This window comes from Eremothecium gossypii, chromosome VI (genome assembly GCF_000091025.4).
Source record: "Eremothecium gossypii ATCC 10895 chromosome VI, complete sequence".
NCBI lineage: Eukaryota > Fungi > Ascomycota > Saccharomycetes > Saccharomycetales > Saccharomycetaceae > Eremothecium > Eremothecium gossypii.
The window spans coordinates 1,477,412-1,503,610 of NC_005787.5; the positions used below are offsets into that span (position 1 = coordinate 1,477,412).

At 56.8% G+C, this 26,199-nt stretch overlaps 14 protein-coding genes and 1 non-coding gene across 15 annotated transcripts; 8 read left to right on the forward strand and 7 right to left on the reverse strand.

The window, feature by feature from the left end:
* Positions 1-43: 43 nt before the first annotated feature.
* On the reverse strand, positions 44-352 carry SPT4 (transcription elongation factor SPT4; the record flags this gene model as incomplete). Its single annotated transcript, NM_212259.1, has 1 exon — positions 44-352. The coding sequence occupies one exon, from the start codon at positions 350-352 to the stop codon at positions 44-46; it is 309 nt and encodes a 102-aa protein (NP_986123.1).
* Positions 353-560: 208 nt separating this feature from the next.
* GRX8 (glutathione-disulfide reductase GRX8) lies at positions 561-926 on the forward strand (the record flags this gene model as incomplete). Its single annotated transcript, NM_212260.1, has 1 exon — positions 561-926. The coding sequence occupies one exon, from the start codon at positions 561-563 to the stop codon at positions 924-926; it is 366 nt and encodes a 121-aa protein (NP_986124.1).
* A 16-nt stretch (positions 927-942) lies between these two features.
* Positions 943-2,820, reverse strand: VHT1 (Vht1p; the record flags this gene model as incomplete). Its single annotated transcript, NM_212261.2, has 1 exon — positions 943-2,820. The coding sequence occupies one exon, from the start codon at positions 2,818-2,820 to the stop codon at positions 943-945; it is 1,878 nt and encodes a 625-aa protein (NP_986125.2).
* Positions 2,821-3,509: 689 nt separating this feature from the next.
* On the forward strand, positions 3,510-4,505 carry RPS22B (40S ribosomal protein uS8; the record flags this gene model as incomplete). Its single annotated transcript, NM_212262.1, has 3 exons — position 3,510; positions 3,838-3,969; positions 4,246-4,505. Coding segments are annotated over 3 exons (393 nt in total).
* On the forward strand, positions 4,075-4,146 carry AGOS_AgSNR44. The gene has a single exon (NR_149389.1). It is a non-coding gene; the product is annotated as an AgSNR44 (small nuclear RNA).
* Positions 4,506-4,604: 99 nt separating the features above from the next.
* AGOS_AFR580C (uncharacterized protein) lies at positions 4,605-7,121 on the reverse strand (the record flags this gene model as incomplete). The annotated part of the gene is made up of 1 exon (NM_212263.1): positions 4,605-7,121. The coding sequence occupies one exon, from the start codon at positions 7,119-7,121 to the stop codon at positions 4,605-4,607; it is 2,517 nt and encodes an 838-aa protein (NP_986127.1).
* Positions 7,122-7,472: 351 nt separating this feature from the next.
* ART5 (Art5p) lies at positions 7,473-9,017 on the reverse strand (the record flags this gene model as incomplete). The annotated part of the gene is made up of 1 exon (NM_212264.2): positions 7,473-9,017. One exon carries the CDS (start codon positions 9,015-9,017, stop codon positions 7,473-7,475), a length of 1,545 nt encoding a protein of 514 aa, NP_986128.2.
* Positions 9,018-9,302: 285 nt separating this feature from the next.
* Positions 9,303-11,012, forward strand: MDM30 (SCF ubiquitin ligase complex subunit MDM30; the record flags this gene model as incomplete). The annotated part of the gene is made up of 1 exon (NM_212265.1): positions 9,303-11,012. One exon carries the CDS (start codon positions 9,303-9,305, stop codon positions 11,010-11,012), a length of 1,710 nt encoding a protein of 569 aa, NP_986129.1.
* A 502-nt stretch (positions 11,013-11,514) lies between these two features.
* SSQ1 (Hsp70 family ATPase SSQ1) lies at positions 11,515-13,425 on the forward strand (the record flags this gene model as incomplete). Its single annotated transcript, NM_212266.1, has 1 exon — positions 11,515-13,425. The coding sequence occupies one exon, from the start codon at positions 11,515-11,517 to the stop codon at positions 13,423-13,425; it is 1,911 nt and encodes a 636-aa protein (NP_986130.1).
* Positions 13,426-13,483: 58 nt separating this feature from the next.
* On the reverse strand, positions 13,484-14,090 carry ARC18 (Arc18p; the record flags this gene model as incomplete). Its single annotated transcript, NM_212267.1, has 2 exons — positions 13,484-14,005; positions 14,055-14,090. The coding sequence occupies 2 exons, from the start codon at positions 14,088-14,090 to the stop codon at positions 13,484-13,486; spliced, it is 558 nt and encodes a 185-aa protein (NP_986131.1).
* A 525-nt stretch (positions 14,091-14,615) lies between these two features.
* Positions 14,616-18,476, forward strand: ROM2 (Rho family guanine nucleotide exchange factor ROM2; the record flags this gene model as incomplete). The annotated part of the gene is made up of 1 exon (NM_212268.2): positions 14,616-18,476. One exon carries the CDS (start codon positions 14,616-14,618, stop codon positions 18,474-18,476), a length of 3,861 nt encoding a protein of 1,286 aa, NP_986132.2.
* A 339-nt stretch (positions 18,477-18,815) lies between these two features.
* On the forward strand, positions 18,816-19,844 carry ELO3 (fatty acid elongase ELO3; the record flags this gene model as incomplete). Its single annotated transcript, NM_212269.1, has 1 exon — positions 18,816-19,844. The coding sequence occupies one exon, from the start codon at positions 18,816-18,818 to the stop codon at positions 19,842-19,844; it is 1,029 nt and encodes a 342-aa protein (NP_986133.1).
* Positions 19,845-20,034: 190 nt separating this feature from the next.
* On the reverse strand, positions 20,035-22,356 carry VID22 (Vid22p; the record flags this gene model as incomplete). Its single annotated transcript, NM_212270.1, has 1 exon — positions 20,035-22,356. One exon carries the CDS (start codon positions 22,354-22,356, stop codon positions 20,035-20,037), a length of 2,322 nt encoding a protein of 773 aa, NP_986134.1.
* Positions 22,357-23,054: 698 nt separating this feature from the next.
* Positions 23,055-24,014, forward strand: STP3 (Stp3p; the record flags this gene model as incomplete). Its single annotated transcript, NM_212271.1, has 1 exon — positions 23,055-24,014. One exon carries the CDS (start codon positions 23,055-23,057, stop codon positions 24,012-24,014), a length of 960 nt encoding a protein of 319 aa, NP_986135.1.
* A 139-nt stretch (positions 24,015-24,153) lies between these two features.
* AGOS_AFR589C (AFR589Cp) lies at positions 24,154-25,395 on the reverse strand (the record flags this gene model as incomplete). The annotated part of the gene is made up of 1 exon (NM_212272.1): positions 24,154-25,395. One exon carries the CDS (start codon positions 25,393-25,395, stop codon positions 24,154-24,156), a length of 1,242 nt encoding a protein of 413 aa, NP_986136.1.
* Between the last annotated feature and the right edge of the window lie 804 nt (positions 25,396-26,199).

A 26,199-nucleotide genomic window follows, 5' to 3' on the forward strand; every position in this document is an offset into this window, starting at 1 on the left:
CCTCGCGCCACACGTCTTGTTACACCTATACATACTATACACACTAGTCTACCTGGCTCCCGTCACGCGGCTTGTAGTGCGGCAGCAGGTCCACCACCTCCACCGGCAGCCGCCCGTCCACCTTGATTGCGTACATCCCGGGCACGTACTGTTCTACGCTGATCCACTTGGCTACCCAAGACTTCGTAGGCTTGCACATTCCGACAAGACCTTCGAAAGACGGCGACGTACACTCGATGGCCGACACACTGGCCTCCTCGAAGATGCCCTGGCAGTTCGGGCACCCATCACGGGTGAACTCGTTGGTGGTCTGCACGATCCCGCAGAGCATACACGCTCTATCACTCGACATGTTGCTGGGCGTCCGATGGGGCTACAGTGGTGGCGAGATGCGCGAGCAAGTTCACCACCTATACACCGTTGATAATGACGACGGAGCTTAAGCCAACGGCGCCGCGGAGCGAGCAGCGATCCGCCGGAGAGCGCTCCACGTGCGCGGCGCGGGCGCTGGGTGGCGGCTAGCGGTGTATATTTTGTCAGCGTGGCACAACAGGCGGGTTATGTGCTGTCGGGCAGCAGAGAGCAGGATGAGCGAGTACGAGGAAAAGGCCAGGGAGCTGGTATCGCAGCACAAGTACCTGCAGCTGTCTGCGTCGTGGTGTCCCGACTGCGTGTACGCCAACGGGGTGTGGGAGCGGCTGGGGCTGCAGCAGCAGATTGTTGTGTTCGACATAGCGCAGGAGGCGAAGGACAAGCAGGAGGAGGGAGCGTGGCGGGACGGCTTCGAGCGCGCGACGGGGTCGCGTAACCTGCCGACGCTGTACGTGGACGGGCAGGTATGGGGGACGGAGCGGGAGCTGCACGCGCTCGAGGACGCGGGGACGCTGCGGGCGGAATTGGCCAAGATCGGGCTGGATGCAAAATAGATACGTAGTGTGTAGTCTAACGAGCTGCGTCGCGCAGGTAGTAGTACTCGCCGCGGCGCACCATGTGGGCGGCAACAAAGGAGGGGGGCGGGCTGTGGGCGGAGTTGTACAGGATGATGCCGTTCTCGAGCGCGCGGCGGCGCTCGATGTGCTTGTAGAAGTAGAGCACGACGAAGGTCCAGAGCCCGTATACCGCGCCGAAGACGAGAGAGGAGATGTAGCCTGCGCGGAAGACGGGGGCGTCAGTGGTCTTCCACACGAGGGTGGGGATCCAGGCGTAGCTGGACTGGGAGACGGAGTAGATGACGATCCAGGACACGGCCTTGACCTGCGGGTCAGCGCGCAGGAAGTCGTTGATGTACGCCCAGAGACAGGGCGAGGGCGCGACGGACCAGTAAGTGGTGAGGAAGGCGAACCACTTGGCGCCGTCGGAGATGTCCCAGCGGACGAGCAGGCCGCAGGAGACACAGTTGACGACGGCGGCAAAGACCAGGAAGAACCACCTGCTGCGGAAGAGGTCGGCGCCCCACGCGCAGAAGAAGACGTAGATGAAGCCCAGGGCGGCGGGCAGCGCGGAGAGGTTGTTGATTGCGACGGTTGACCAGCGGCCCCTTGCGCGTTGGTCGTCCAGCCAGAGACTGAAGCTGCCGCTGAAAGCGGTCATGTTGTTCCACGAGCAGGTGTCGAACACGACGAGGACCCAGAGGGCGGGGCTGAGCAGCACCTTCTTCCACAGGCGCCAGGAGCGCAGCGAGAGAAGCTGGTTAGCGCTGACGTTGTCGACGATGTGGTTTTGTCTGTTACGCTGGCGTGCGATGCGGATCTCCTCGTCGGTGAGGAAAAGCGAGTAGCACTTGGAGGGTATACCGGGGAGCACAAAGAAGCCGAGGATCACGGTAGGAATTGAGATCGCCAAACCGTCAATCAGGAACATCCAGCGCCAGCCTGCGAAGCCCATGGCGTTGTTCAGCGACTTGTAGATGCGCGCCTGCAGGACGCCGGAGGTCACGCCGCCGAGAAGCTGGCCGCAGAAGAAGAGACACACTCTGCTCGAGAGCTCATCGGGAGCGTACCAAAGACCCAGCACGTATTGTGAAACGGGGTAGTAGGCGGCGCCGAATGCGCTGATCAGAAAACGGTATGCCTGGAGTTCGGGCACCGTGCGCGCGAATGCGCACATAATGGTGAAGAACGACCAACCCAAGTCCATCAATGGCAGGATGTAAACGGACGGGTACCGCGGAAGGAGATAGACAAACGGAAGTTGGAAGACAATCGCGCCGATTTTGGAAATCGTCGAGGTGTATATGAGGTCGTTCCCATGCATACCCAGATCCTCCCGCATTCCCGAGATATAGGTGTTCGTCAGGTTGTTCGAGTCCAGAGACTTGCACCAGCACAGGATTAGGAAATACAACCCCAGGAAGATGTCCAGTTTGTACAGCAGGGTCCTCTCGGCTGGCGACTTCGTACTTTGGTTCGGATAAAGAAACTGGTGCCATTTGCGCTCAGTCAGGTACGCCTTATTGACCCGGTATTCGTATTCGAAGAAAAAGCGCCACCATTTGCGCCCGGCCTCATCTCGCAACTCGTAGCAGCGCCCTGGTTCCAGCTGGACCGCAGCCGCCTCGCTCCCGTCGCTCACGCGAGTGGCGTCGACTTTATCGTCGGTTATCCGCGAATCTGCCGTGCAAACGCTTCCCGTGTTGTCCTCGCCGCGGCCAGGCACTTCCACGTCCTCAGGCACTTCCACGTCCTCAGGCAGGACTCGCAAATGTGGGATGTACCGCTTCAGTCGCGCCAGACGCCCGCCGACGGCCGCAGAAGACTCTTGGAAGGCGACAAACGTCCTTGCCGACCCTTGGCCTGATTTCCGTGCACTATCGTGTTCCATGTCTTCAGCTCGATGTGAAACTTACAGTTGAGCAATAAGCTCCTATCCAAAAAACGCAGCAAGATTTCACCGGGTGCTCTGGTCCACTTATATACCATTACTGGTACCCAACAACTTGGAAAAGTTCAACTGCACTGATTCAACGGAGCCACAGGCCATGCTTCGAGGTATTATTCGCCGATGCCGATGCCGTCGCGGCCAATTTTTTTTCAAAATGCTGTCAGCTCTTGAGTCACCCTAAGATGATTAACACAGATAAACCGGGAAAGCATCTTTGCGCCATGCACTACAAACATTGCCCGCAATCCGTTGGGATATTGATCAGTATAGCGGCGCAAGGGCGCTGAGAGCTGCCCAATCACCATTCTCGCCATCCGTTTCCAGGCATTTTCCATCCAATATCGCTTCCATATCGTGGCTGATGTTGTTGAGAGTTTGGTTGGCCGTGCCACAGTCTCCTGGAGCCCCGCGCCTGGATCTGACGCCAGGCGCCGGGCGTGAGGACGAGATGAGCTGTGCTAACATCATGAAGTGAAACGTGCAAGGAATTCGACGACACCCACACATTTTACCGTTTGGTGAAAAATTTTTTTGGTCTTTATAATGCTCTGCGCTTGTCCTCGATTGACATACACCAGTATTGGACTGTCATAATACAATAAGGCTATTGATCTCAATTACACTTCGAAAGTATGTCGTGGTGCAATGCCCAATGCCTATACGTGGTCCTGCGGCGCAGATACTAGCACACATGCGGCATTGAAGTCTGCGTGATACTTGGTTGTAAGAATCGAGGTTGCTATGTTTTGGAGATCAGTGTAACCGTCCCAGTTTCTGCAGAATCTGGCGCGTTACGGGGACATAGACCTGGATACCTTTTGCAACTTTGGACGTGAAGGCTCCTACCGATACGGGACACCCTTTGCGACGCGGTCACGTTGTGCTTTCATGCTTCTGTGCTGTATTTCGCTGCACGCTGTGTAGATGGCATTCCTTTTGGATACTAACGCTCGGCAGTGACTCGCACTTCTGTTCTAGCTGACGCTCTAAATGCGATCAACAACGCTGAGAAGACCGGCAAGCGCCAGGTGCTCATCAGACCTTCTTCCAAGGTGATCATCAAGTTCTTGCAGGTCATGCAAAAGCACGGTATGTTTTTTTGTTAATTTCCACTGAGAACTCAGCGCTTGGGATGCACTAAACCCCCGGACTGATAACTGGATGGTGTGATCGGGCGGCCTCGTGCTGCGATTATCAGTCCCATACTGTCTTTTAAGTGTCCGGGATAATAAAGAATTGAAAATGCTTCTTACACGGCGCTGAATTTACCGTTTTCTTCGCCGTTTACTTTTTCACGACAAATGCAACTGCTGCCCAGCAGCTGGTTCTCATCAATCACTTAGACGTGGACTAACATGTGAACAGGTTACATTGGAGAGTTTGAATACATTGACGACCACAGATCTGGCAAGATCGTTGTTCAGTTGACCGGCAGATTGAACAAGTGCGGTGTCATTTCTCCAAGATTCAACGTCAAGATCAATGACGTCGAGAAGTGGACCGCCAACTTGTTGCCAGCCAGACAGTTTGGTTACGTCATTCTAACGACATCTGCCGGTATCATGGACCATGAGGAGGCCCACAGAAAGCATGTTGCTGGTAAGATCCTGGGCTTTGTTTACTAAAGCTTTGTATTTAATAGTGCGTATGTCTAGTACATAGTAATGGATTATCTTATAACCGCAGCATGTGCACTGCGGTGATGCGGGAGTTCGTTGCCAACGTTATTGTGTGCTAGGGACGTTGAAGAGCCTCGATGGAGGTGGAAGCTGGATTTTACACTTGCCTGAACTATCCCTTGCAGAAGGCTTGGCGCCTATCTCTGGCAAAAAAGAGCCCGATTGATAGTACACATAAGATCGCTCCGCAGAAGTCACGGCCTGGAAGTTAATCGGCGGCAGAATAATCTTGTCGGTCATTAAATTAGATGAAATGGAAGAGTGGCGTCTGGCAGGTGCTGGGGAACTATCGTCCGTTCCTAACTTTGGCGAAAGTAAGCTGGTAGAGAAGTGCAATGATGCCTTCGAAGAAAGACTGCACTCCTCCACGGTCCGGTATATCTTGGTCCGTATCGAGTATTTCATGTTTGCCACACACTCAAGGGTTGCAGCCACCAACTCTCTAAACGACTGCGCCATCGCGATGTAGAATGGGAAAAGTCTTTTCAAGTAGCCCTCTATGCGCCCCAGTATATGGACCAGTAATATATGCAAGCCGTAAAACGCTGCAGTGTCCGTGCCCTTAGCGAATAAAATTACATTAATATCATTTTTGATAAGTGTATCGGTATCCACATTAACTTTCGAGATAGTAATGTAGCGATTCAAAAACTGCTCGGCATATGCCATGTCCAGCCCGGAATCAGTGGTGTTCGTCTTACCGACCATCATGTGCTTCGGCTCCTCGACATTGAGAACATGGAACCATACGTATAGTAAAAATTGAACAATAGGGTTCTCCAGCATCTTGAGCGCGTTCTCAACATTTACATGCTGTTCCGCCTCTGAAGGCACAAAGAGTATATTACCAAACAAATGCAAGTTGAAAAGTAGGACATCAAAGACCATCTGCTTGTGAATGTGGTGCATGTTTGGCGGTAGCGATAACTTCTCCGCCTCCAAGAGGCTTATTATTGGTAGTGTGCATATTGCAAGATTATTGTTCATGAAGGAAAGATCGATGTTCAGCCGTGCCATGGTGGACGATATCGCCATGGGGGACAAGCCTTGAATCACACGGTAAAACCATCGAGAATCAATGCAGAAGTTTCTATTTTGGAGGTTCGAACTCACGGTCGTCTCGCACACGCGCTTGACAAAGTCGAACCAGGTCGCCAGCAGCAGCGACCAGTGGTCAGAGGAGTTCGAGAACACGAAGTACTGGCTCAGCATGTTGAAGAACTTCTGCGGCGCGGTCTTCAGCGTCGGAATGCGCTCCCACAGAAGCCCCACGCTCGGCTCTGTCGCCACACCCTGCTTCGCGTAGCACTTGTTCGCCATGATGATCGTGTTGTGCAGCATGTCCGGGTACTGGAAGTTCGTCTGCGAGTGCCCCGACATCACGATCTCGCAGAACAGGCTCTGCGAGATCGTCGCCATCACGTGCGCGGTGTACACGATCTCCCGATTCTGCGCCAGCGCATTCAGGTAGTACGACAGCGAGTAGCCGTCGTGCAGCGGCTGCCCCAGGAACCACTGGTACAGCTGCAGCGACACCTCCGTGTACTCGTTCGCGACCAGCACCAACTCCACGAACAGCTGGAACGCCGTCCACAGCTCGTCGTCCCACAGCGCCAGCTCCGACTTCAGCACAACCCCGTGCAGCATCCGCTCGTACATGCGCGCCGTCTCCACCGGGCTGTGCGGGAAAAACTTGCGGTCCTGCGTGCACACGTACACGAGCAAGCTCTGCGCCACAAACACCGAGTCCAGCGGCGGACCCACGCACCGCTCCCACGCGCCCTTCACCATCCCGACCATCCCGTCCCCGTACTGCCGCCGGTCCGCGCTGCTAACGTGCCCCACCAGCACGATCGCAGCCACCAGTGGCGACTGCTCGCACCATTCCGCGAACGCCGCGCGCTTGCGGAGGGCCTTCTGCAGCTCTCGGCGCACTTCAGCCGCGAACAGCCGTGTGCGCTCTATATGCTCTAGACCCTCTTGTAGCCACCCTGCAACTTTAGAAAACCCCTCGGCAGGGGCATCCACCCACAGCTTTCGGAACCCGCGGAACACCAGTTCGTGCAGCTCCTGAGGTATAGAGGCTGACAGCGGCCCACTGATTGCGTACGGCTCTTCCGTGCCTGTACCGGCACTTTGAGGTGCCTGCGACTTCCGCCCCGCTTCCGCGGGGAATTTATCCTGTCCCCGCGGCTCAACGCTCGCCCTGCAGCCGCCCGGGATCCCCGCGCGGGGGCGGCCGGCTGCGCACCGGGCCCCACTTCGCATCCGGGGCGACTGAACGGTGATAAAGGAGTTGAGCGCCTGCTCGATCTGGCGCGCCTCGCACGCGCTCGCGTGGTCGGTGCCCTCGTGGCGCAGCTGGATCTCCAGCAACATGCTCCGGTGCACGGTGCGGATGTGCCGCTGAAGTAGGTCGCGGCGCACAAACGAGTGGTTACACACCTTGCAGCTGAAGGGCTTGACGCCGGTGTGCGAGCGCTCGTGGCGCGTCTTGTGCTCGGATCGCGAAAAGGCCTGCGCGCAGAACGAGCAGATGTACTTTCTCTGCGATGCCACCATGTTCTGTCACTCTGCCGCGCCGCTGCTCAAAAGTGTGCTGCCGCAAAGCGCTCCCCAGCTGAGTGGAGCCGGCCGCGGCGATATATATACACCTGCAGCGCGCCAGGCTACCGCACGCGGTGGTGGGGTTAATGGCTCTGTACCGAGTCACTGTACCCCTCCCCAGTGTGCTCCGCTTGGCGCCAGCTCCGCGGCGCGAAGCCGGCGGTGGCCCGATACCTGCGCTGCGCTGCCGAGCCAGGCAAATCGCCACGCCGCGGTCTGAGCCTATTGGGTGCAGCGTCGGCTTCGGCGGGGCAGATTACGGCGCAGTGCGTGCCGGGGGGCCGCGACGGACCGCACACGTGACTGTCACGTGCCGCTGTTGCCCCCGGCCGGTGGCGCGGTGGCGGCATACGCCGGGGAGAGGTGATGCAATGGCAGGGAGTGTCCATCGTGCTGCTGTTGGTACGTGGGGACCCTGCTTAGATCATCCAACGACAAGGCGTGAAGGGGCGGAAGGAGACCCAGTGGCGAATCTCGGGGCGGGGGGCGGGGCGCCGCCGAATCGGGCGGGGCGCTGCCGGAAGCAAGCGAGCCTACGTCGCCATCGTACAGCCGATCGTGCACGCGCGACTCGTAGGACGGCGGCGCGTCCCAGCTCGGAAGTGAGTCCGCGCTCCGCGTCCGGAATAGGTCTGTCAGCACGCCGGGACGGATGTGGAAGCGGCCAGCGTTATCAACCAGGACGGTGCGGCCCTGCACAGGTACGAGCGGCGATATGTAGAGCATAACCGGAATGCTGGCCTTGATTTCGGTTTTCTTTCCGGGCGCGTCGGGGGGGCCGCGCAGCAGCACGATGTGGACCAGCAGCTTGTGGCGGACCCGGATCAGCGAGGCGCCGACATCGCAGTCCTGCGTGATGCGCTTGAGGTCCGGGGGAACGGAAAACGGCAATTGCAGTCGCACCGCGTCCACGAGCAGGTTGCCGCGGGCCGGGTCGCAGCCGGCGACGTCCGTAAAGTGCTCCATCGCTGCGCGGTGCGCCACCGCCTCGTCGTCGTAGACCTGACCCGCGTCGTCCGTGAACGCGTAGTACTGCACCAGCGATGCGCTGAAACTGGCCAGCCGGTAGCCCTTCTGGAACGGGAACAGGCGCAGCTGCAGCGCGGTCTGCGCGCCCACCGCAATCGCGCGGCTGGGCACCACGAGCTCGTACTGCAGTCGGCCGGCCCACGCCTTGGTCACGTACATTTCTTCGTGGTGCGCGGCGCTGTCGACCGGCAACGTGCGAAAGATGCGCAGATACTGGTAGCGCGCATACGGCACGCGCAGCGCCCCGCGCTCCAGCCGGGACTCCAGCGCGTACAACAGCGACCCGCTCTGCAGACCCTCCACCGTCTCCGGCACGTCCGCCGGCAGCGCCACGCGGAAGGGCAGCTCGTAGTTCCCGGGCGGTAGCACAAAAGTGCACCCCGCTGGCGCCCGCTCCCTGGCCACAGGCGTCCCCGTTACGCCCGCCGGCAACCGCACCACGCCGCCCGACCGCCGCCCGACCACCGCGCGGCACGTTCGCGCCACCGCGCCCGCCCGCCGCCCCGGCGCCGCCGCGATCTGGCCCTCGCTCTCCGTCAGCAGGTTCTCCCACACGCACTCAAACACCACCTGCTCCTTCTTTACCATCCCCACCACGCGCCCGTTGCTCTGCGGCCCAATCTGCAGAAAGCCCATCTTGAACCGCCCCACCAGCCGCAGATACACCGCCTTGAGCGCGGTCGCCTCCGGCAGCGAGAACACCAGCTCGCCGCTCAGCTCTGCTCCCTCTGCGGCCAGCACCACCGTGTCTCTGCTCGCCCCATGCACCCGGATATCACAGTAGATGGGCTCCTTGGAGCCCGCTTTGACGAGCGACAGCATCCCACGCTATAGCCCCGCCGCAAACTCAATTCCCAGACCAAAATATCCTTGTACTCAGCGAGATCTGCCTGCCTTGTAGACCTGAGGTCGAAAAGAACGCCAAATCCCGGCCCTGGCCAAGGCTCCTCCATCTTGTACCGTTCTTCGCATAGCGTGCGCCAGTAACAAAAAATTACGGGATTTCCGTGAACTGCGAGCGTAGCTGAGCAGCCATCCAGCACAGGGGGCTGGGCTCGTGGATTGGTATAATCAAAGGAATAGTAGACTGCTAACCAGGAATCCAGTATGGATGGGTGGCCAGCGGAAATCTGGATGGAGATATGCAAGTTGTTGGGACCGGCGGACCTCTTCCGACTTCGGTTGTGCTCCACTAAACTGAACCGCATAGTTTGTGACTGCAGCGAGGTGTGGCACGGGATGTGCACAGAGCGGTGGCTCGCGGAGGAGGCAATGGAGGCGATCGTGCAGGGCAGCACAAGGAACACGGCGGGACCGGGGGAGGACTGGTTCCAGTACTTTCGGTTCCGCAGCAACGTGGATGCGCGGTTAGCGCGGGCAGTGGCGGAGCTGGGGACGCTGGAGCACGGCGAGGGCTTCTGGCAGGCGTTCTGGGGCGTGTTTCGGTTCCGGCGGCACATGGTGCCGTTTCTCCGGCGGGAGACGGCGGGCGGGTACAGCGTGGGGCGCAGCTTGAGGCAGCAGTGTCTCGCGCAGCGGTTGCTCACGACGCTCCGGCACGGCGCGGTGTTTGCGTGCATCGATGGGACGCAGCGGGAGGGCGAGGGGCGCGCGATGGTGATTGCGGAGGAGGCACTCTTTGTGCCGATCGCGGCGATGGACCCGTGCTTCGACCGCCTTCTGGCGCACCGCGCGGCGTTCTTCGCCGCGGTGCAGGAGCAGGTGCAGCGGGACTACGGGGCGATGGAACAGTTCCACAAGTTCCCCGACACGATCCGTGTCGACAAGTTGGTCACGTATATATGGCGCGTGTTCGAGCGCGTCTGCGTGTACCCGCCGAACCAGCAGCGCTGCCATCTCGAAGACATCATGCTCTTGCGTGTGTACTGCGGCGAGGCGCGGGGGCACCCGCTCTTGCTCATGGCGATCGTTCAGGCGGTGGCGGCACGCTACGGGGTGCAGACGCTCCTCTGCGAGCAGGTATTGATCATCATTGACCGCAAGTTGCGCGGCGGACAGTCATACTTGATGATCCCGCTGCGAGGGAACGCAAAGCCGCGCATCTTCACGCGGCGGCGCTTGCTCGACACTATGCGGCACACAATACCCAACATTGCCGACCCGCGGAGCCTGGCGCTCGCCCGGTTCCTCACTCCGCTCACGAAGCGCGCGGGTGCTGAGAAAATCTTCAAAGACTGGTCCATCTACTGCGACAAATCCATATGGCGGACGATCCCTGATCACTCGCCCAATGGCATTCTGCGCTACCTCCCGCACTCCTGCACGCCGATGGACGAATCCATCTTTGAGTATTTCATCGTCTATTGGAAAACCGCAACAGCAAACCACTCCACGAACAACATTTTCCACACCGTTCTTCTCAAGCAATTCGAAACGATCTTGGTCAAGAAGTATCCCGGCGACGCAATCCACTTTGTCGATTGCCGGGAGCAGCTCATGGACTCCATTATCGAGATGTCCTTTCGCGAGTCCATCTGCGAACACGTCAGCATGCAGCACATCCACAAGGTGCCCGAAATGGGATGCATTGTCCGCCAGAAGAACAGCGGCTCATTGAGCGTTGTAATCGGCGGCAAAAAGACCGACATGGACACCTACTTGGTCATAATGGATATCATAGGTAACTATAACGTCGTCCACGGCGACGACGTCGAGGTGACCAGGGAGTACTCCTGGGACCTCATACTAAAACTTATGAGCATGAGCGACTTGGGCATCTACTTTGAACGCTGGGACAAGGAATCTAAGCGTCTTGTACTGAATAAGCAGCTTCAAGAAATGATAACCCCAGCATAACCAAAGCCCGGTCGTTTATTTGACGTTTACAACTATGAGCCACCAGGTAATGACGGTAAGATAACTACAATATTCCAACACTGATCTTTGCAAGACCTTCGGCCTTTTCCAAAAGTTTGAAGTTCCAAGTATAATGAGCCTGTGCATGATTTGATATTACCGAAGCATCCACACCCTTTCATTTTGAATAATAAATATTTAAGACTATATAGCATTTATCCTGCGTACATAACGTAAAATATATATATATCTATGTATATGATAGTTGCACAGGCGTTAGCGCATGTATCCCGTATCTTTCCGCTAGCTATGCTCGGCCTCCCAGCTTTGGTTTAACCTGTTCTTCTTCCCCGCGCCGTTGCGTAACTGAAGGAGCGACTGACATGTTAGCTTATGTAATTGAGCGGGGCCATTCGCGGCCTTGCTCGGTGCACAAGAAAACCTCTGGCAGAGTTTAAAGGTTAACATACTACCCCAACCGGCTTGCAGCAGAGAACCAAGCATGTTGAGGCGGTTAAGGCACACTGTAGGCATCAGATATGCCAGCAGCAAGGTACTTGGCATTGATCTCGGGACGACTAATAGCGCAGTTGCATATATAAGGGATTCGAATGACATATCGTCGGCCACCATCATCGAAAATGATCAGGGACAGCGCACAACGCCGTCGGTAGTTGCTTACGACAAGTATGGCAATACTCTAGTGGGAGTCGCCGCCAAGCGGCAATCCCACCTCAACACACACAACACGTTTTTTGCCACCAAGCGTCTCATCGGGAGGCAATACACCGACGCAGATGTGCAACAGGACCTGAAGAACCTACCATACCGTATAGTGGAAAGCGACAGCGGCGGGCTCGCTTATTTGGAAACCACTTTTGGGCAGAAGAAGTCCCCTAGCCAAGTCGCGTCTGCGATTCTCAACTACCTGAAGAGGGCGGCCGAAGACTATCTTGGCGAAAAGCTCGATAAGACCGTTATCACCGTTCCTGCATACTTCAGCGATGCGCAGCGGCAGGCGACGAAGGATGCAGGTAGCATGGCCGGGATGCAGGTCCTACGTGTGGTAAACGAGCCGACGGCTGCCGCGCTGAGCTTTGGGCTAAATACTAAGAGCGACGGCGTCGTTGCTGTCTATGACCTCGGCGGCGGAACCTTCGATATCTCTATACTGGATATCGAGGATGGCGTCTTCGAAGTGAGAGCGACGAATGGTGACACCCACCTTGGCGGTGAGGACTTTGACAACATTGTCGTGGACCATCTACTGGCACAATTTGCGAAACAGCACGATGACGTATCGCTGGCCGCATTGAAGACAGACCAAGAAGTTGTTCAGCGGGTCCGCGAAGCGGCAGAAAAGGCAAAGATCGCACTGTCGCATGTTAAGGAGACTGAAATCAACATTCCGTTCCTATACGAGGGCAAGCATCTGGTATCCATCATGCGCGAAGAAGAGTTGGACGCAATGACATTACACCTCATCGAAAGGACCATTGGTCCCGTGAAGAAGGCGCTCAGGGATGCAGACATGGAACCCACAGATATTGATGAGGTGATCCTGGTCGGAGGTATGACGCGTATGCCGAAGATCAGACACATTGTCGGCGAACTCTTCAAAAAGAAGCCAACCACCAGTGTAAATCCAGATGAAACGGTAGCGCTCGGAGCGGCTATACAGGGCGGGATATTAAGCGGTGAGATCAAGAATGTGTTGCTTCTCGATGTGACCCCCCTCACCCTGGGCATAGAGACCTATGGCGGTGTTTTCTCCCCGTTGATACCGAGGAATACCATTGTTCCCGTTAAAAAGACAGAGGTATTCAGCACAGGGATCGACGGTCAGACGAGCGTCGACATACGCGTGTTCCAAGGCGAACGTGGGCTTGTAAATGACAATATATTGATTGGTGAATTTAAACTAGCAGGTATCCCTCCGAAGCCTAAGGGTGTACCGCAGATACATGTCACGTTCGACATTGATGCCGACGGCATCATCAACGTATCCGCCTCCGAGGTAACTAGCAACACATCCCAGACCATAACGGTCATCCCCAAATCGGGCTTGACCGATGACGAAATCCAGCAGATGATTAGCGACGCGAACGCCAACAGCGACCGCGATCAGCTGTTGCGCCAGCGCATCGAGATGATCAGCAGAGTCGAGCCCGGTATCGAAGACATCGCTCAGTCCTTCCAAACATACAAAGAGCGCGTGAAAGAAGATGCAGACTATGAGCGTGTCCTCCAGGCGCTGACAGACCTGCAGGCGCGGATCCAAGGCTTCCGCGCCAAAAACACCGACCTCAGCATTGACGTGAACGCGATCGTGAAAGACGCGGAACAGCTCCGAGCTTCCGCCGTTGAACTCCTCGTGCGCTCCAACAAGGCACACGCCACCAAAACCTCGTAGCGATACAGCCAACTTTGTAAATACTTCCTGGCGCCGCCAGCTACGTACCTATTTCGCCTTACAGCGCCTTGTTCATAAACTTGCGCCTTGTGAAGGCCAGCCAGAACTTCGAGGGCTGTGCCTTCTCCGCCCCATACACACGGTCCAGCAGCCGCGTGGCCAGCTCCTGCCGCAACTGCTGCAGGTACCCCTTCAGCAGCTCCATCTGAGCACCGTCCTCTACCGGCACAGAGTACACGTTGTTCAGCGGAAACCCCACCGTCCCCGGCAGTGTAAAGCTGTCCAGCGCCAGGTTCGTCAGCGCTTTCACTGCCTCGTTGTAGCTCATCCCAGGCCGCAGCTGGCCCAGACAGCTGTTGGTGAAAAGGATCCCATACACAAGAACCCTATCCGCGGGCGACTTGATCTCAAAATTCTTGAAGAAGGAGTTCGCCCGGAACAGGTCCAAGCATTCGTCTACAATGTCGTAGTCCGAGTTCGCCGCATACGCAGGTCCCCGGAACCGAGTGTTTAGTGGCAGCAGCACGAAGTTCCCCACGAGTCGGTCGTGGCCATCCCCCACAAATGTCGAGTTATAAGCCTGCTTCCGTTAGTCTATGTCCCCGCACGCATCCCGCCGTTGCACATACTGGCATCTCAGTTACAGTTCCACGCTCAAGAAACATGCGAGGCCACGCTACAGCTCGCAAAGTTTCGTAATATGCCCCCCCCTTCCGCCGTTCAGATCACTTCATACGTGAATCCGTCCCGCCCCCGTCCGTGGCTCTCATCGCAAGCTGCTCGAGCAAGTAGGCCGCTCTACGTCCTGCTATCTACATTCCAAGCCTTACGGCTGCCAGGCCCTCTATGTTTTCAGCGCAGCGAGCCCCTTTGGTTATGTACTTCTTTTTGTTTCTAGTGCCTTTGATGTGCTGCTTTTCATTTTTTTTGCTTAGCAACTGTAGATTTAGCAAGGTTCTTTCTGTTGTCCAATACTGGTGTGAATAAGTAGCAGAACCTCGGTAGAAGAGCTACTGCATCAATCGTTGGAAGTGGTTTGGGCTCGTGGTATAGATTGAATAGGGAAATATAGTAGATATCTGTAGTGTGAGGTTTTTGAGGCACTACGGAAGAAATATTGCGAGCAGCAGTCGCGGAACAGATTGGACGGTTTAATTGGAGGCCGAGGCTACGAGGCGAAGGATATCCCGATGGCAGACAGCAGGATAGGCGACTTACAGGAGTTGGAGATGGCGCGGCGCCGAGAGGGCTACTTTGCGGATATTTTTAGGGCAGAACGGCCGGGCGACGGGCAGCGAGCGAGCTACGACAGCGGGCGGGTGCCGGTGCAGCGGGTGGAGGAGCTGCCCTGCGAGGCGCTTCTGGCGGAGATTGAGGACGACTTTCGGGCCGCGCTGCAGTACGAGCTGCAGCGCGGGTCTGAGGCGGCAGCTGTGGTGGACGAGTACGGGTACGAGGCCGCGGCGCCTGCGGGGGAGGCCGGCGAGATGCTGCCCCCGAGCGGGGCGTTGATGTCCTCGTACACATACCAACATGCTGCGTCGTTAGAGGCGGGGGTCGGCGAGGCGCCGCACCTGCCGGGCGGGCATTGCATGGCAGCTTCTCCGCGGACGCCCGTACACGCCAGCCCGCAACGCATGGCCGGCTATGCTAACGGTGAGCGCACGGAGCAATGCGACCCCTATCTCGTGCGCGGGAGAGCGCCAGAAGAACACTCCGGGGCTGTCTACGAGATCGAATCGCCAGTGACGCCACCACATTCCTATATCAAACGTTCGCCGCGGCAAGGACTTTTCCCCAAGACAAACGGCAGAGATGCGCCCGCCGCAGAAGCCTATCCGATAGCGCATAACCCATCCTCTGGGTACACTACACGTGCAGGCTCGTTTACGACAGCAACGTTGAAAAATATAACATCTACTTTCCAGCACAAGCGGAAGGCCGCCACGGGCAGAACGATCCCACAGAAGTATAGCCCTTCGTCATCGGCGTACGATGTCCAGCAGGCCGCACAATCGCATGCCTCATCAAGCGGGGTTAGCCGGGCATCTACCACCGGGCCTGGCATCCGCACGCGACATTCTTCAGCGTCGTTGAACGGCAGCATTCCCAACAGATATGCACAGTCGACGCCGACCCTCACGCAAAATAAGAACTACACACAGCATCACCGTTCGAGCTCGACGATATATTCTAAACACGTCATTGCGTCTAGCTCCATGAAAAGGCCATTAGTATATCCCGCGATGTTATCGCGTGTAGCCACCAGATTCAAGAAGACCATCCAGCTGGGCGAGCACAAAAAAGACGGGCTTCTATACAGGGATGCATTTACCGGGCAAGAAGCCGTGGACGCACTATGCTCCATCATTAGGACCTCTGACCGAAACCTAGCGTTGCTGCTAGGCCGTGCTTTAGACGCTCAAAAGCTCTTCCATGACGTTGTGTATGAACATAGGTTACGGGACTCACCGAATGAGGTGTATGAGTTTACTGGTAACTCTCGGATAATCGGAGGTACAGGGAGTATGGATGCAGCAGCAGCAGCTGTGTCTATGTACGCGATGGATGCTGGCTCCACTGACCCGACGCTTCTAAAATCGGCTAACTCAGTTTTAAACAACCAACATGCCTCCGTGTGTACCACGTCCACCCTTTACTCTTCGACTTCGACGAACAGCGATCCGCAGTTTTTAAATGAACAAGTTGACCCTGACACATTGCATGGCGTAAACGGCGTTTTTACCCTATTGGCCGAGTGTTACTCCGCCACATGTACACGTGATAAGCTATGCTATTCGATTTCATGTCCTCGAAGGTTGGAACAACAGGCGAGATTGAATTTGAAGCCCAATGGGGGGCTGCAAAGAAACATCTCACTTGCCATCAATGACGATGAAGAGGAAAAGCCGTCATGGGCGAGTTCCGTGGATGAATCTATATGGAGTAACCTATCCAAGACGGAGATTAAGAGACAGGAGGCTATTTACGAGGTCTATATTACGGAGAAGAATTTTGTTAAGTCCTTGGAGATTTTAAGAGATACATTTATGAAGAAATTGGCAGAAACAAACATTATTCCGTCTGATATTAGGAAAAACTTCATCAAGCATGTGTTTGCGCATGTGAACGATATATACTCCGTCAATCGGAGGTTTTTAAATGCATTAAGTGAACGACAGAAGGCATCCCCCATCGTTGAGGGTATAGGAGATGTCTTTTTGAAATTCATTCCGTTTTTTGAACCATTTGTGTTATATGTGGCATCCAGGCCGTATGCCAAATATTTGATTGAAACACAGAGGTCGGTAAATCCGTATTTTGCGAGGTTTGATGAGGACTTGATGAACTCAAAATTGCGGCATGGTATTGATTCCTTCCTTTCGCAAGGTGTCTCGAGACCGGGCAGATACATCTTGTTAGTTCGAGAGATAATGAAGTCTTCTGACCCTGAGAAGAACAAGCGTGACTTGGAGAGCCTCACGCGCGCGATGGACGCATTGAAGGATTTTATGAAACGTATAGATAAAGCTAGTGGTAATGCCCAGGATCGGCACGATGTCAAGTTACTAAAACAGAAGATACTTTTCAAGAACGAGTATGTTAATATGGGGCTAAATGATGAGAAGCGTAAGATTATGCACGAGGGGCTCCTATCCCGTAAGGAGCTAACGAAGTCAGATAGTACTGTCGCTGGCGACATCCAATTCTATATGCTAGACAACATGCTACTCTTTTTGAAAGCGAAGCCAGTCAACAAATGGAACCAGCATAAAGTCTTTCAGAGGCCTGTTCCTCTTCCTTTGCTGTTTGTGTATCCAGGTGAGGATATGCCACCCCTCAAGAAATACGTGGGCAGCCGGCCGGACGCATCGGGCCAGGTCATATTCCCGGATAACTACAGCCCGGAGGGCAACCCCAAGAACGCCGTCACATTCCTGTACTACGGCGCGAAACACAGATTCCAGATTACCTTGTATGCCGCCCAGTATGCCGCCATCCAGACGCTCCTGGACAAGATCAATAAGGTGCAGACAAAGCTCATCACCAGCAATGATATTTTCAACGTGACGAAAATAAGCGACCGCTTCTTCGACTACTCCAACAAGATCAACAGTGTCGCCTCCTGCGACGGCGGCCGGAAGTTGCTCATTGCCACAAACCAGGGCCTATTTATGAGCAACATCCGCCGCGAGAAGGCTCCCGGCTCGGAGAAGATTGCAACCCACTTTTCGATGCCCATCCGGATCGTGCAGCGCAGCAACATCACTCAGATCTCGGTCATGGAAGAGTTCCAGTCCGTGCTCATGCTCGTTGACAAAAAGCTCTACAGCTGCCACTTGGACCTCCTTCTCCAAGGCGACAGCGGCACCCAGTACTTCAAGAAGCACGCCAAGGAGGTGGTCAACCACGTCAACTTCTTCGCGGACGGCGACTGCGACGGCAAGCGCATCATCGTCACCGCGCACTGCTCCGCGCACACCATCAAGTGGTTTGAGCATGAGCACCCGCTCCTCATGGATGGCAGCCGCCGTGGCATGAAGCGCAAGATCAATGAGGTCCAGTTCGACTCCGAACCCGTCTCCATCTCCTTCCTCCGCCTCAACCTCTGCATCGGCTGCAAGAAGGGCTTCCAGATCGTCTCCATCTCCCAGAACGCCCACGAAACGTTTCCCGACCCCGCAGACACCTCTCTTGAGTTCGCCTGGAAGGACACGCTGAAGCCCATTGCCATCTACCGCGTCAGCAGCATGTTCTTCCTGTGCTACTCCGAGTTCGCCTTCTTCGTCAACAACCAGGGCTGGCGCAAGCGCGAGTCCCACACCATCCACTGGGAGGGCGAGCCCGAGAAGTTCGCCATTTGGTACCCCTACATCCTCGCCTTCGACTCCAACTTCATCGAGATCCGCCGCATTGACACCGGCGAGCTCGTGCGCTGCATCCTCGGCGACAAAATCCGTATGCTGCACTCCTCGTCCCAGGAGACTATTTACGTCTATGAGGACGAGCGGGGCTACGACACTATCGCCTCACTCGACTTTTGGGGATAGACCCATTTCCATAGCTTCTCCGAACATACTAATACATACGAATTACCTCCGAAGTGCGCCAGCCGCTCTGCCCGCTGCGTCAGTCATAGCTAATCATCAGCTGCACCCGCTGTCTCTGAGTCGCCGCGTTTCTAGACGTTCTGACTGTCTGATCTGTCTACGAATATTAGTTTCTGTCACTACTTTCGTACAGGAAATATGATGAACCTGTGCACGAAACACTGCGAACGTATTTTTTCAGTGAAAATTCTCAGAAGGCAGCAACGGGTTCACCACTGGTTTACTTCGTAGCGTGGTGGGCGCCTGACATTGCGTTTGACTTTAAGCTAGCAAGCAATCATGGACAGACTACAGCAGGCGACAGCTCATCTTCAGGGCATCGCGGATTATGTGAGAGGGCAACCATTACTACGTGTGGGGAAGCCAACGGTAGACCGGCCGTTCGGAATCCATCTGTGGCCGCTGTTCTCTGCGGCGTTTGAGCGGGTGGTGGGCTATCCCGCGGAGTCGTTCCGGTTTGTGAAGCAGCAAACTTTCATGGCCAATGGGTGGCAGGCGCTGGTGGCGATTGTGGCGTACTATGTAGTGATTTTCGGCGGGCAGGCGGCGCTGCGCGCGGTGCGCGCGCCGCCGTTGCAGCTGAACCGGCTGTTCCAGCTGCACAACCTGCTGCTCACGCTGGTGTCTCTGGTTCTGTTGCTGTTGATGGTGGAGCAGGTGGTGCCAATGGTGTGGCGGCACGGTTTGTTGTGGGCGATCTGCGCCCCGGGGGCGTTTGCGCCGAAGCTGGTGACGCTGTACTACCTGAACTACCTGACGAAGTACCTGGAGCTCCTGGACACTGTGTTTCTGATTCTGAAGCGCAAGAAGCTGCTGTTCCTGCACACGTACCACCACGGCGCGACGGCGCTGCTGTGCTACGCGCAGCTGCGCGGCCACACATCGATTGAGTGGGTTCCGATCTCGCTGAACCTGGGTGTGCATGTGGTGATGTACTGGTACTACTATTTGTCGGCACGTGGGGTGCGTGTATGGTGGAAGGAGTGGGTGACGAGATTGCAGATTGTGCAGTTCCTGGTGGACCTGGCGTTTGTGTACTTCGGGACGTATACATTCTACGCGCACAAGTACTTTGACGGGGTGCTTAGCCACTGGGGTAGCTGCTACGGGACTGAGGACGCGGCTGCCTACGGCTACTTGATTCTGACCTCCTACCTGTTCTTGTTCATCTCGTTCTACATCCAGTCGTACCGCAAGGGATCGGCCAAGAAGGAGGAGGCGAAGCCGGTTAAGGCGGCGGTAGACGCAGCAGTGAAGGTGACTGGATCCAAGCAGGGCAGCATCCGCGCCTCGTCCAGAAAGGCATGAGCCGCGCAGTATGCGCTGTGTCTAAAAGTTTATATGGGAGTCTACGATGGAACGCTGTCCTGAAGACCCTGGCGCAGACCCTGCGCAGTGGTCCATGTTTATAACGAATGCAAGGCGTTCCATAGGGAAATTTTACATGTAGGTCTAGACAGATGCATACGTATATTATTAATATTACCCCCCCCTACTGTTACAATGCCCCGCTCTCCGAGGACGACTCTGCTGGGCTGCCTGACGGCTCCCCCGCGGGGGACTGTGTCCGGCTAGCATATTTGCAGACCAGTGGTAAACTGTCGTGGTCAAAGTCGATCTTGGTTGAGTCGAACTGCCTGTCCATCGACTTGACCTTGAGCACCTCACGTAGCATGCTGTTCTCAGCGATGGGTCTGTATGTGGCCATGAAGGATGCGGCCGAGTTCATGGTGGCACTCGGCTGCGAGTTCACGTACTTCAGTAGGAAACGGATCACGGGTCGTAACGCATTCCACTTCTCGGAGTGGAACCGCTTCGCGACCGGGACGTGGATGTCCAGGAATACATCGAGGGGCGAAAGCGGGGTATCGTTCCGCTTATACTGGCCTCGGTCTTCCTCATCGGTGCTTTTGCTGATGCCCATCGTCGAACAATGGACCTGGAACCACGAGGGCACAACGTCGTTGACAACGTTCAAGTAGGCATATAGATCGCCCCTGATAACGTCCTTGATAACTTCCTCAAGCTCTCCAGAAATGCCTGTAAGGGGTGCATTGGATTGGGCCTTCCCATTTGCGGCGCCCAGGCTGGAATCACCCACAATTGCGGTGATGCTAGCTCTGCAGCTACTGGCAGCTTCCTCCTGATCGCTCGCTACAGCCACAGTAGATCGGTATGCAGATGTGTCCAATTCTGTGTTTTCTGTGTCAGTGGAAAGGACCGGCGCGTCGAAATAGTCCTTGAGGATATGGTAAACCATGTCGACCACGCTATTGATAATCTTAGGAAGTGATTCCGTGCCAAAAACAGTGGCTAGCAGCTGATCATCGAACAAAGTGGTCGGGACCAAGAATGACGCCAGGACATACAGATCGCGCCCCATTAGGCGGCGTCGTAGTTTTGAGATCGACGAAACGCAGTCCTCTAGGTGGTTGCTGAACATGCTCCGGCTGCCCATTTCCTCCAATGTTTGAGCAAGATGTTCCGACAGCGCCATCACTGTTAGTAAGCTGAAAATCCACGTCTGATCTGGTGCAGAAGTAAAGAACTGAAACGCTCGGTTGAATCCCTGGCTTACATTCGTGAAGTGCACCATGTCAAGGTAGTTAGCAGGGGTAAATGGAATGGGCTCCAGTATATCCAGCAGCGGGCGTAACTTCAGTAGGGAAGTTATTGTCTCGGTAACCGTCGAGTAGTTCGACAGGTCAAACTTCGACAGGCTGGAACGCCACACGTCCTGCGAACTCTGTGAGAAATCCAGAACCTGGCGCAGGAGAGGGTTCGACAACTCCACGTGCTCCACGGACATTACGAAGTCCGGTGACGGCCCAAGGGGCTCCCCAAAAAGCAGCGCAAAGCTCCGCTGCAGCTCCGCAACGATGCAGGGGTTCCACGACTCGGGCGCCTCCTCCCCAGTCGCCATGTAGCTCACAATGTAGCGCCCCACCCCGGGGTACTGCAGCTGTACCGTGTGCTCCTCTGGCGGCGCGCCACCGGCGCCGGACGACGCGCCCGCGTCAACCACAAGCGAGTACTGCCGGCCCTCGTTGGGGTCGTAGAAGTTCAGGAACCACGTCCAGATCCCGGTCGCAGCCCAGCGGCGGAACGACAGCGCAAAGAAGGTCACCTGCGACAGCACGTGCACGCGCTCCGCAACCTCTAGCTTCAGCGCGTACGCCGGCGTCCCCGGCCGCACCTCGAAGCGCGCGCCCTCGTGCCGCTCGTTGAACCGCACCGTGCGCAGCACAATTTCGTCGATGTCCCGCGCTGTCTGCGCAATCGCCGCCGGCAGGTCCAGCGTCTCGAAGGCCGACAGCCGCGCCAGCAGCTCCTTCACCACGCTGTTCTCGAAGAACTCCGCGCGCAGGTCCTGCGCCGCTGTGATGATCCCCAGCAGCAGCTCCGTCCGCAGCACCGTCCGCCGCTCCCGCGCTGGCCGGCCGCCCTCCTCCGCACCCCCGCCCGCTGCTATTGGCAGCAGCGACGCGCCCGTGTAATAGTCCGAGTTTGGGTCGATCCGGTGGTGGTGTTTCAGGTGCGACCGGAACCTGCTGGTCGACGACCGGTCCTTCCCCACGTGTGCAATCAGCCCCCCGCAGTGCTTGCACTTCAGCACCTTCAGCGTCCCGTCCTGGCACAGGTAGTGCGTCCAGCACAACGACCGGTTCTTGCGCACCCGATGTATCGGGATCCAGGGCAGGTGCCGGTCAATCAGCCGCCCGAAGTGCGCCACCTGCTCCGGGTCCTGCGCCTGCATCCCGATCCACTCTGCGCGCTCGCGCCCCGTGCCCGGCCCGTGCCCTCTTGTGTCCTGCGCCATGTCGTCGTGGGCTGCTCGCGGCCGGGGGCGCGTCGCGGCCGCTATATGCCCTCACGCGCCACGGCCTCCACGTGACTCCCACGTGCTGTGGCGCCACTGTGGCGACGTCACGTGATGCCACCACGTGACTCTCGGCTGGCCGCCCAAGATCCGGCGTTCCTGCGTCCTCGGGGGCGCGAACGCGCCCAGCCGCGGGCAACAGCCGTGGGCAACAGCCGTGGAGGCCGTAGGGCCGCAGGTCCCACGGCTCGGCCTTCGGTAAATCCTGCTGATTAAGAAACGCTGGCGGAACGCGCAGAGGTATTTACCATCCCGTAATTCTCGCCGATGACGAATGGGCCGGCAGGGCAGTTGGAAAATAGCGTGCAAGCCGCGCAATATAGTTCTCAGCCGCGCTGGCGTGCCATAGCTTGGGCAAAAATCGAGCAAGTGTTACCCAAAGCATAGCAGATGACTCCAGTACGCTTGGGACTGGGCAGACCAGACCAAAATTATGTATTTCATGTAGCATTTTGTGGGCGTGGGCGTACGCTGCGCGGCGGTATATATAGCGCAGGCGTGCACAGAGGGGCGGACGTAGGCATGTCTGGTCTTTTTTTCGCAGGTTCCGATTGAGGCAGCAGACTAGAGTGCGTTCTGTGTGGGCCCAGTCAGTTTCTGCCGTATCTGCTAGCCCTACGTACCGGGGCGCAAGGAGCATGGCGCAGGACAACCACATCACGCTGCCACCGATCTCGTCGTTCGACAATCTGATCCGGGCAGCGACGGAGCAGGACTTCCACGGCGGCGCAGCGCCGGCCGCGCACGGGCGCGGGGCGAGCGGCGGCGGCAGCGCGAGCGAGTCGCTGCTGTCCTACCAGTTATCGAACGTGAGCCGGACGGGGTCGATGTCGGGGTCGCTGTCGCCGGACCACAACAACTACTTCATGCCGTTCCGGCATGCGTCGCTGGATGGCGGGCGGCTGGGGGGGAGCCAGCCGTCGTCGGTGGACGGGTCGCCGTCGCTGAAGGCGCAGCTGGGTCTGCCGCACGGGACCGGGGCGAAGGTGTACAAGACGAACAAGCCGCGCAAGAAGAAGGAGTGCCCGGTGTGCCACAACTTCTATGCGAACCTGTCCACGCATAAGTCGACGCACCTGGACCCGGAGGCGCGGCCGCACAAGTGCGACATATGCTCGCGGGGCTTCGCGCGGTCGAACGACCTGCAGCGGCACAAGAAGCGGCACTGGAAGGACGAGTTCTCGCCGAGCCAGGAGCTGGCCAAGGCGGACGGGGACGAGCAGCAGCAGCAAGGCGCGGGCAGCAAGCTGGAGAGCAGCATCCCCACCGAGCAACTAAAAAGTTTACATATGATACAGGGTACGTACAAGTGCCCGTTCAACTCGACGCTGATCAAGCTGGACATGGAGATCTACCCCACGAAGGGGCGGCGGCTGGCGTTCGAGACCTCCAACTGTCATATCACCGGCGTTTTCTCGCGCTGCGACACGTACAAGAACCATCTTAAGGCGCTGCACTTCGAGTACCCGCCGGGCACGAAGAAGCGCGAGCGCGCCAAGATCCACGGCCGCTGCAAGCACTGTGGCATGAAGTTCGACAACGTGGACATGTGGCTGAACGAGCATGTCGGCAAGGTGTGCGGGTACTTCTACCACTGAAAGCCGCGCTCCGCCAGGCGGGGAGCAGCGGCACTAGATATGAATGCCAGGCAGCAATTATATATATTCAATTGCGTATGTATATTAGTTTAGCCATATGCACCGCAATGGAAACAGCGTCTGCTGGCATGCGGTCTAATTACTTGGTCTTCTTTGCCTCAGGACCGGTCCCGACGCCAATCCCGTTGATATTACGGTACATCATCACCCCGTTGTCACCATCCACGTACTGGCACCCCCGCGCAGCCCTCCACAACGTGACCCACATGCTCTCCGTGGACTTGCGGTAGTGCTCGCCCATCACCTTCTGGATTGCCTCGGACGCCTCGCGCGCGTTGTAGAAAGGGATGCGAGAACTGTAGTGGTGGACCACGTGGGTCTCTATGATGTCGTGGAAGAGGTGTGGCCCGATGAAGGGCAGCTCACGGTCAATGGTGCACGCCGCGCCCCTGGCAAACGTCCACTCCTCGGTCTCGTACCGCCCTATCGTGGTGTCCGTGTGCTGCAGGAAGGTGACGAAAACTAGCCAGTGGTTGACCCAAATATATGGCACGAACCAGTGGATGAACACGGACCACGCGCCAAAGTCCAAGTACCATACACGCAAAACCAGCAGCTGTGTCAAAATACCTAGATCAGAGAGCAAAATGAAGAGCGCGTCGCGCTTCTCAAAGACGGGCGAGAACGGCCAGAAGTGGTTCTGCGTCCACTTCGAGCGGCCGGGGTACTTCTGGCCGGTGACGTTGGTGGTGAGGTACATCAGCCATCCAAAGAGCTGCTGGGTGACCAAGTCCGAGAGCGTTCGCAGAGGCGAGTCGCCGCTATGCTCGGCCAGCTCGCCGATGATGCCCCGCTTTTCGCGATACTCCTGGGCACGTGGTGGCACGAAGACCATGTCACGTGACATGTGGCCGTTGCCCTTGTGGTGCTTGGCGTGCGAGTATTTCCAGGAGAAGTACGGCACCAGTAGGTATGAGTGTAGGATCCAGCCAGTCAAGTCGTTTATGGCGCCGTAGTCGCTGAAGGCCTGGTGCCCGCACTCGTGTGCCAGCACCCAGAGCCCCGTGCAGAACAGACCCTGCGCCAGCGAGTACGCGAACCAGAAGACGAAACGCACTGACACATGCATGTCAGCCACGTACGGGTAAAGCACACATTGCGCAAGATAGCCGGTGGTCAAAATGCACGCGATGTCGCGCAGCACGTAGCCCATGGACCGCACTAGGCTCCGCTCGTAGCAGTGCGCCGGGATCGCTCTCAGCAGTTCTTTGATCGTGTAGTCTGGCACCTTGAACACATTGCCGTTAGTGTCGACTGCCACCTTCTGGCGGACAGTTTCGGTCGCCGTACTGGAGCCCCCAGCTGCACTCATTGAAGCCATTGGTCTCCAGACAGAGAACGCCTGGAAAGTACTCCGATGCCTGCGCTATATATGAATCTTGATCAATTACACCGACAATCAGCATCGTATGATAGCGTGCCTGCCGTAACCGTTTTTTACTGTTAACGTCTAGCGTTGTAGTATACAATGCGGGTTACTTGCTGGACGTAAAAATTAACCCCGCCGCGGCACGGAGACGGACTCAAGTCCCTCAGAAGGCTGAGCCAGGGCTACCCCCGGCACGTACCGCTGTCTTACTGCGTCTTTTAGGTGTACGGACGTACGCGATGTAGGCACGTGATTATCGATCATAAAGAATTACAGGCTAATAACACTATAGGAACCGTTCGATGTCTTCTCGAGGGATTTCCATTTCGGTACGGTGCTCTGTACAGAGTATGCGTCGCTGATTGGGACTTCCGTTCGTGCTCAAGTAGGGCGCACGCTTCCTGTATCCCGTTCCTTTCTCGAGCAGTAATTTTCCGAAGGCAGACAATTGGAATTCGTGTACGCTTTATATTTGGATGCAAATGCAGAAGTCTGGACGCTCGCGATTCAGTACGCAGACTTTCTTTGGCCAAGCCGCTTTCGTCAACGTTGCCGTCCGCTACGTGCTACTACACACGGTCCTACGAATGGGTATTACCGATTGCCTATCTGCGCGCCGCGCGCTGCAAATCTCTTGCGCGGTCAACACGTTGGCTCACTCGCGCCGCAGCGGTCCTCCCAGTTTTCGCAGAATTTGAGCGTCTGTATGCTGTTCCGCGCTAATGATTACGTAATACCCACGTATCTGAGATGGCG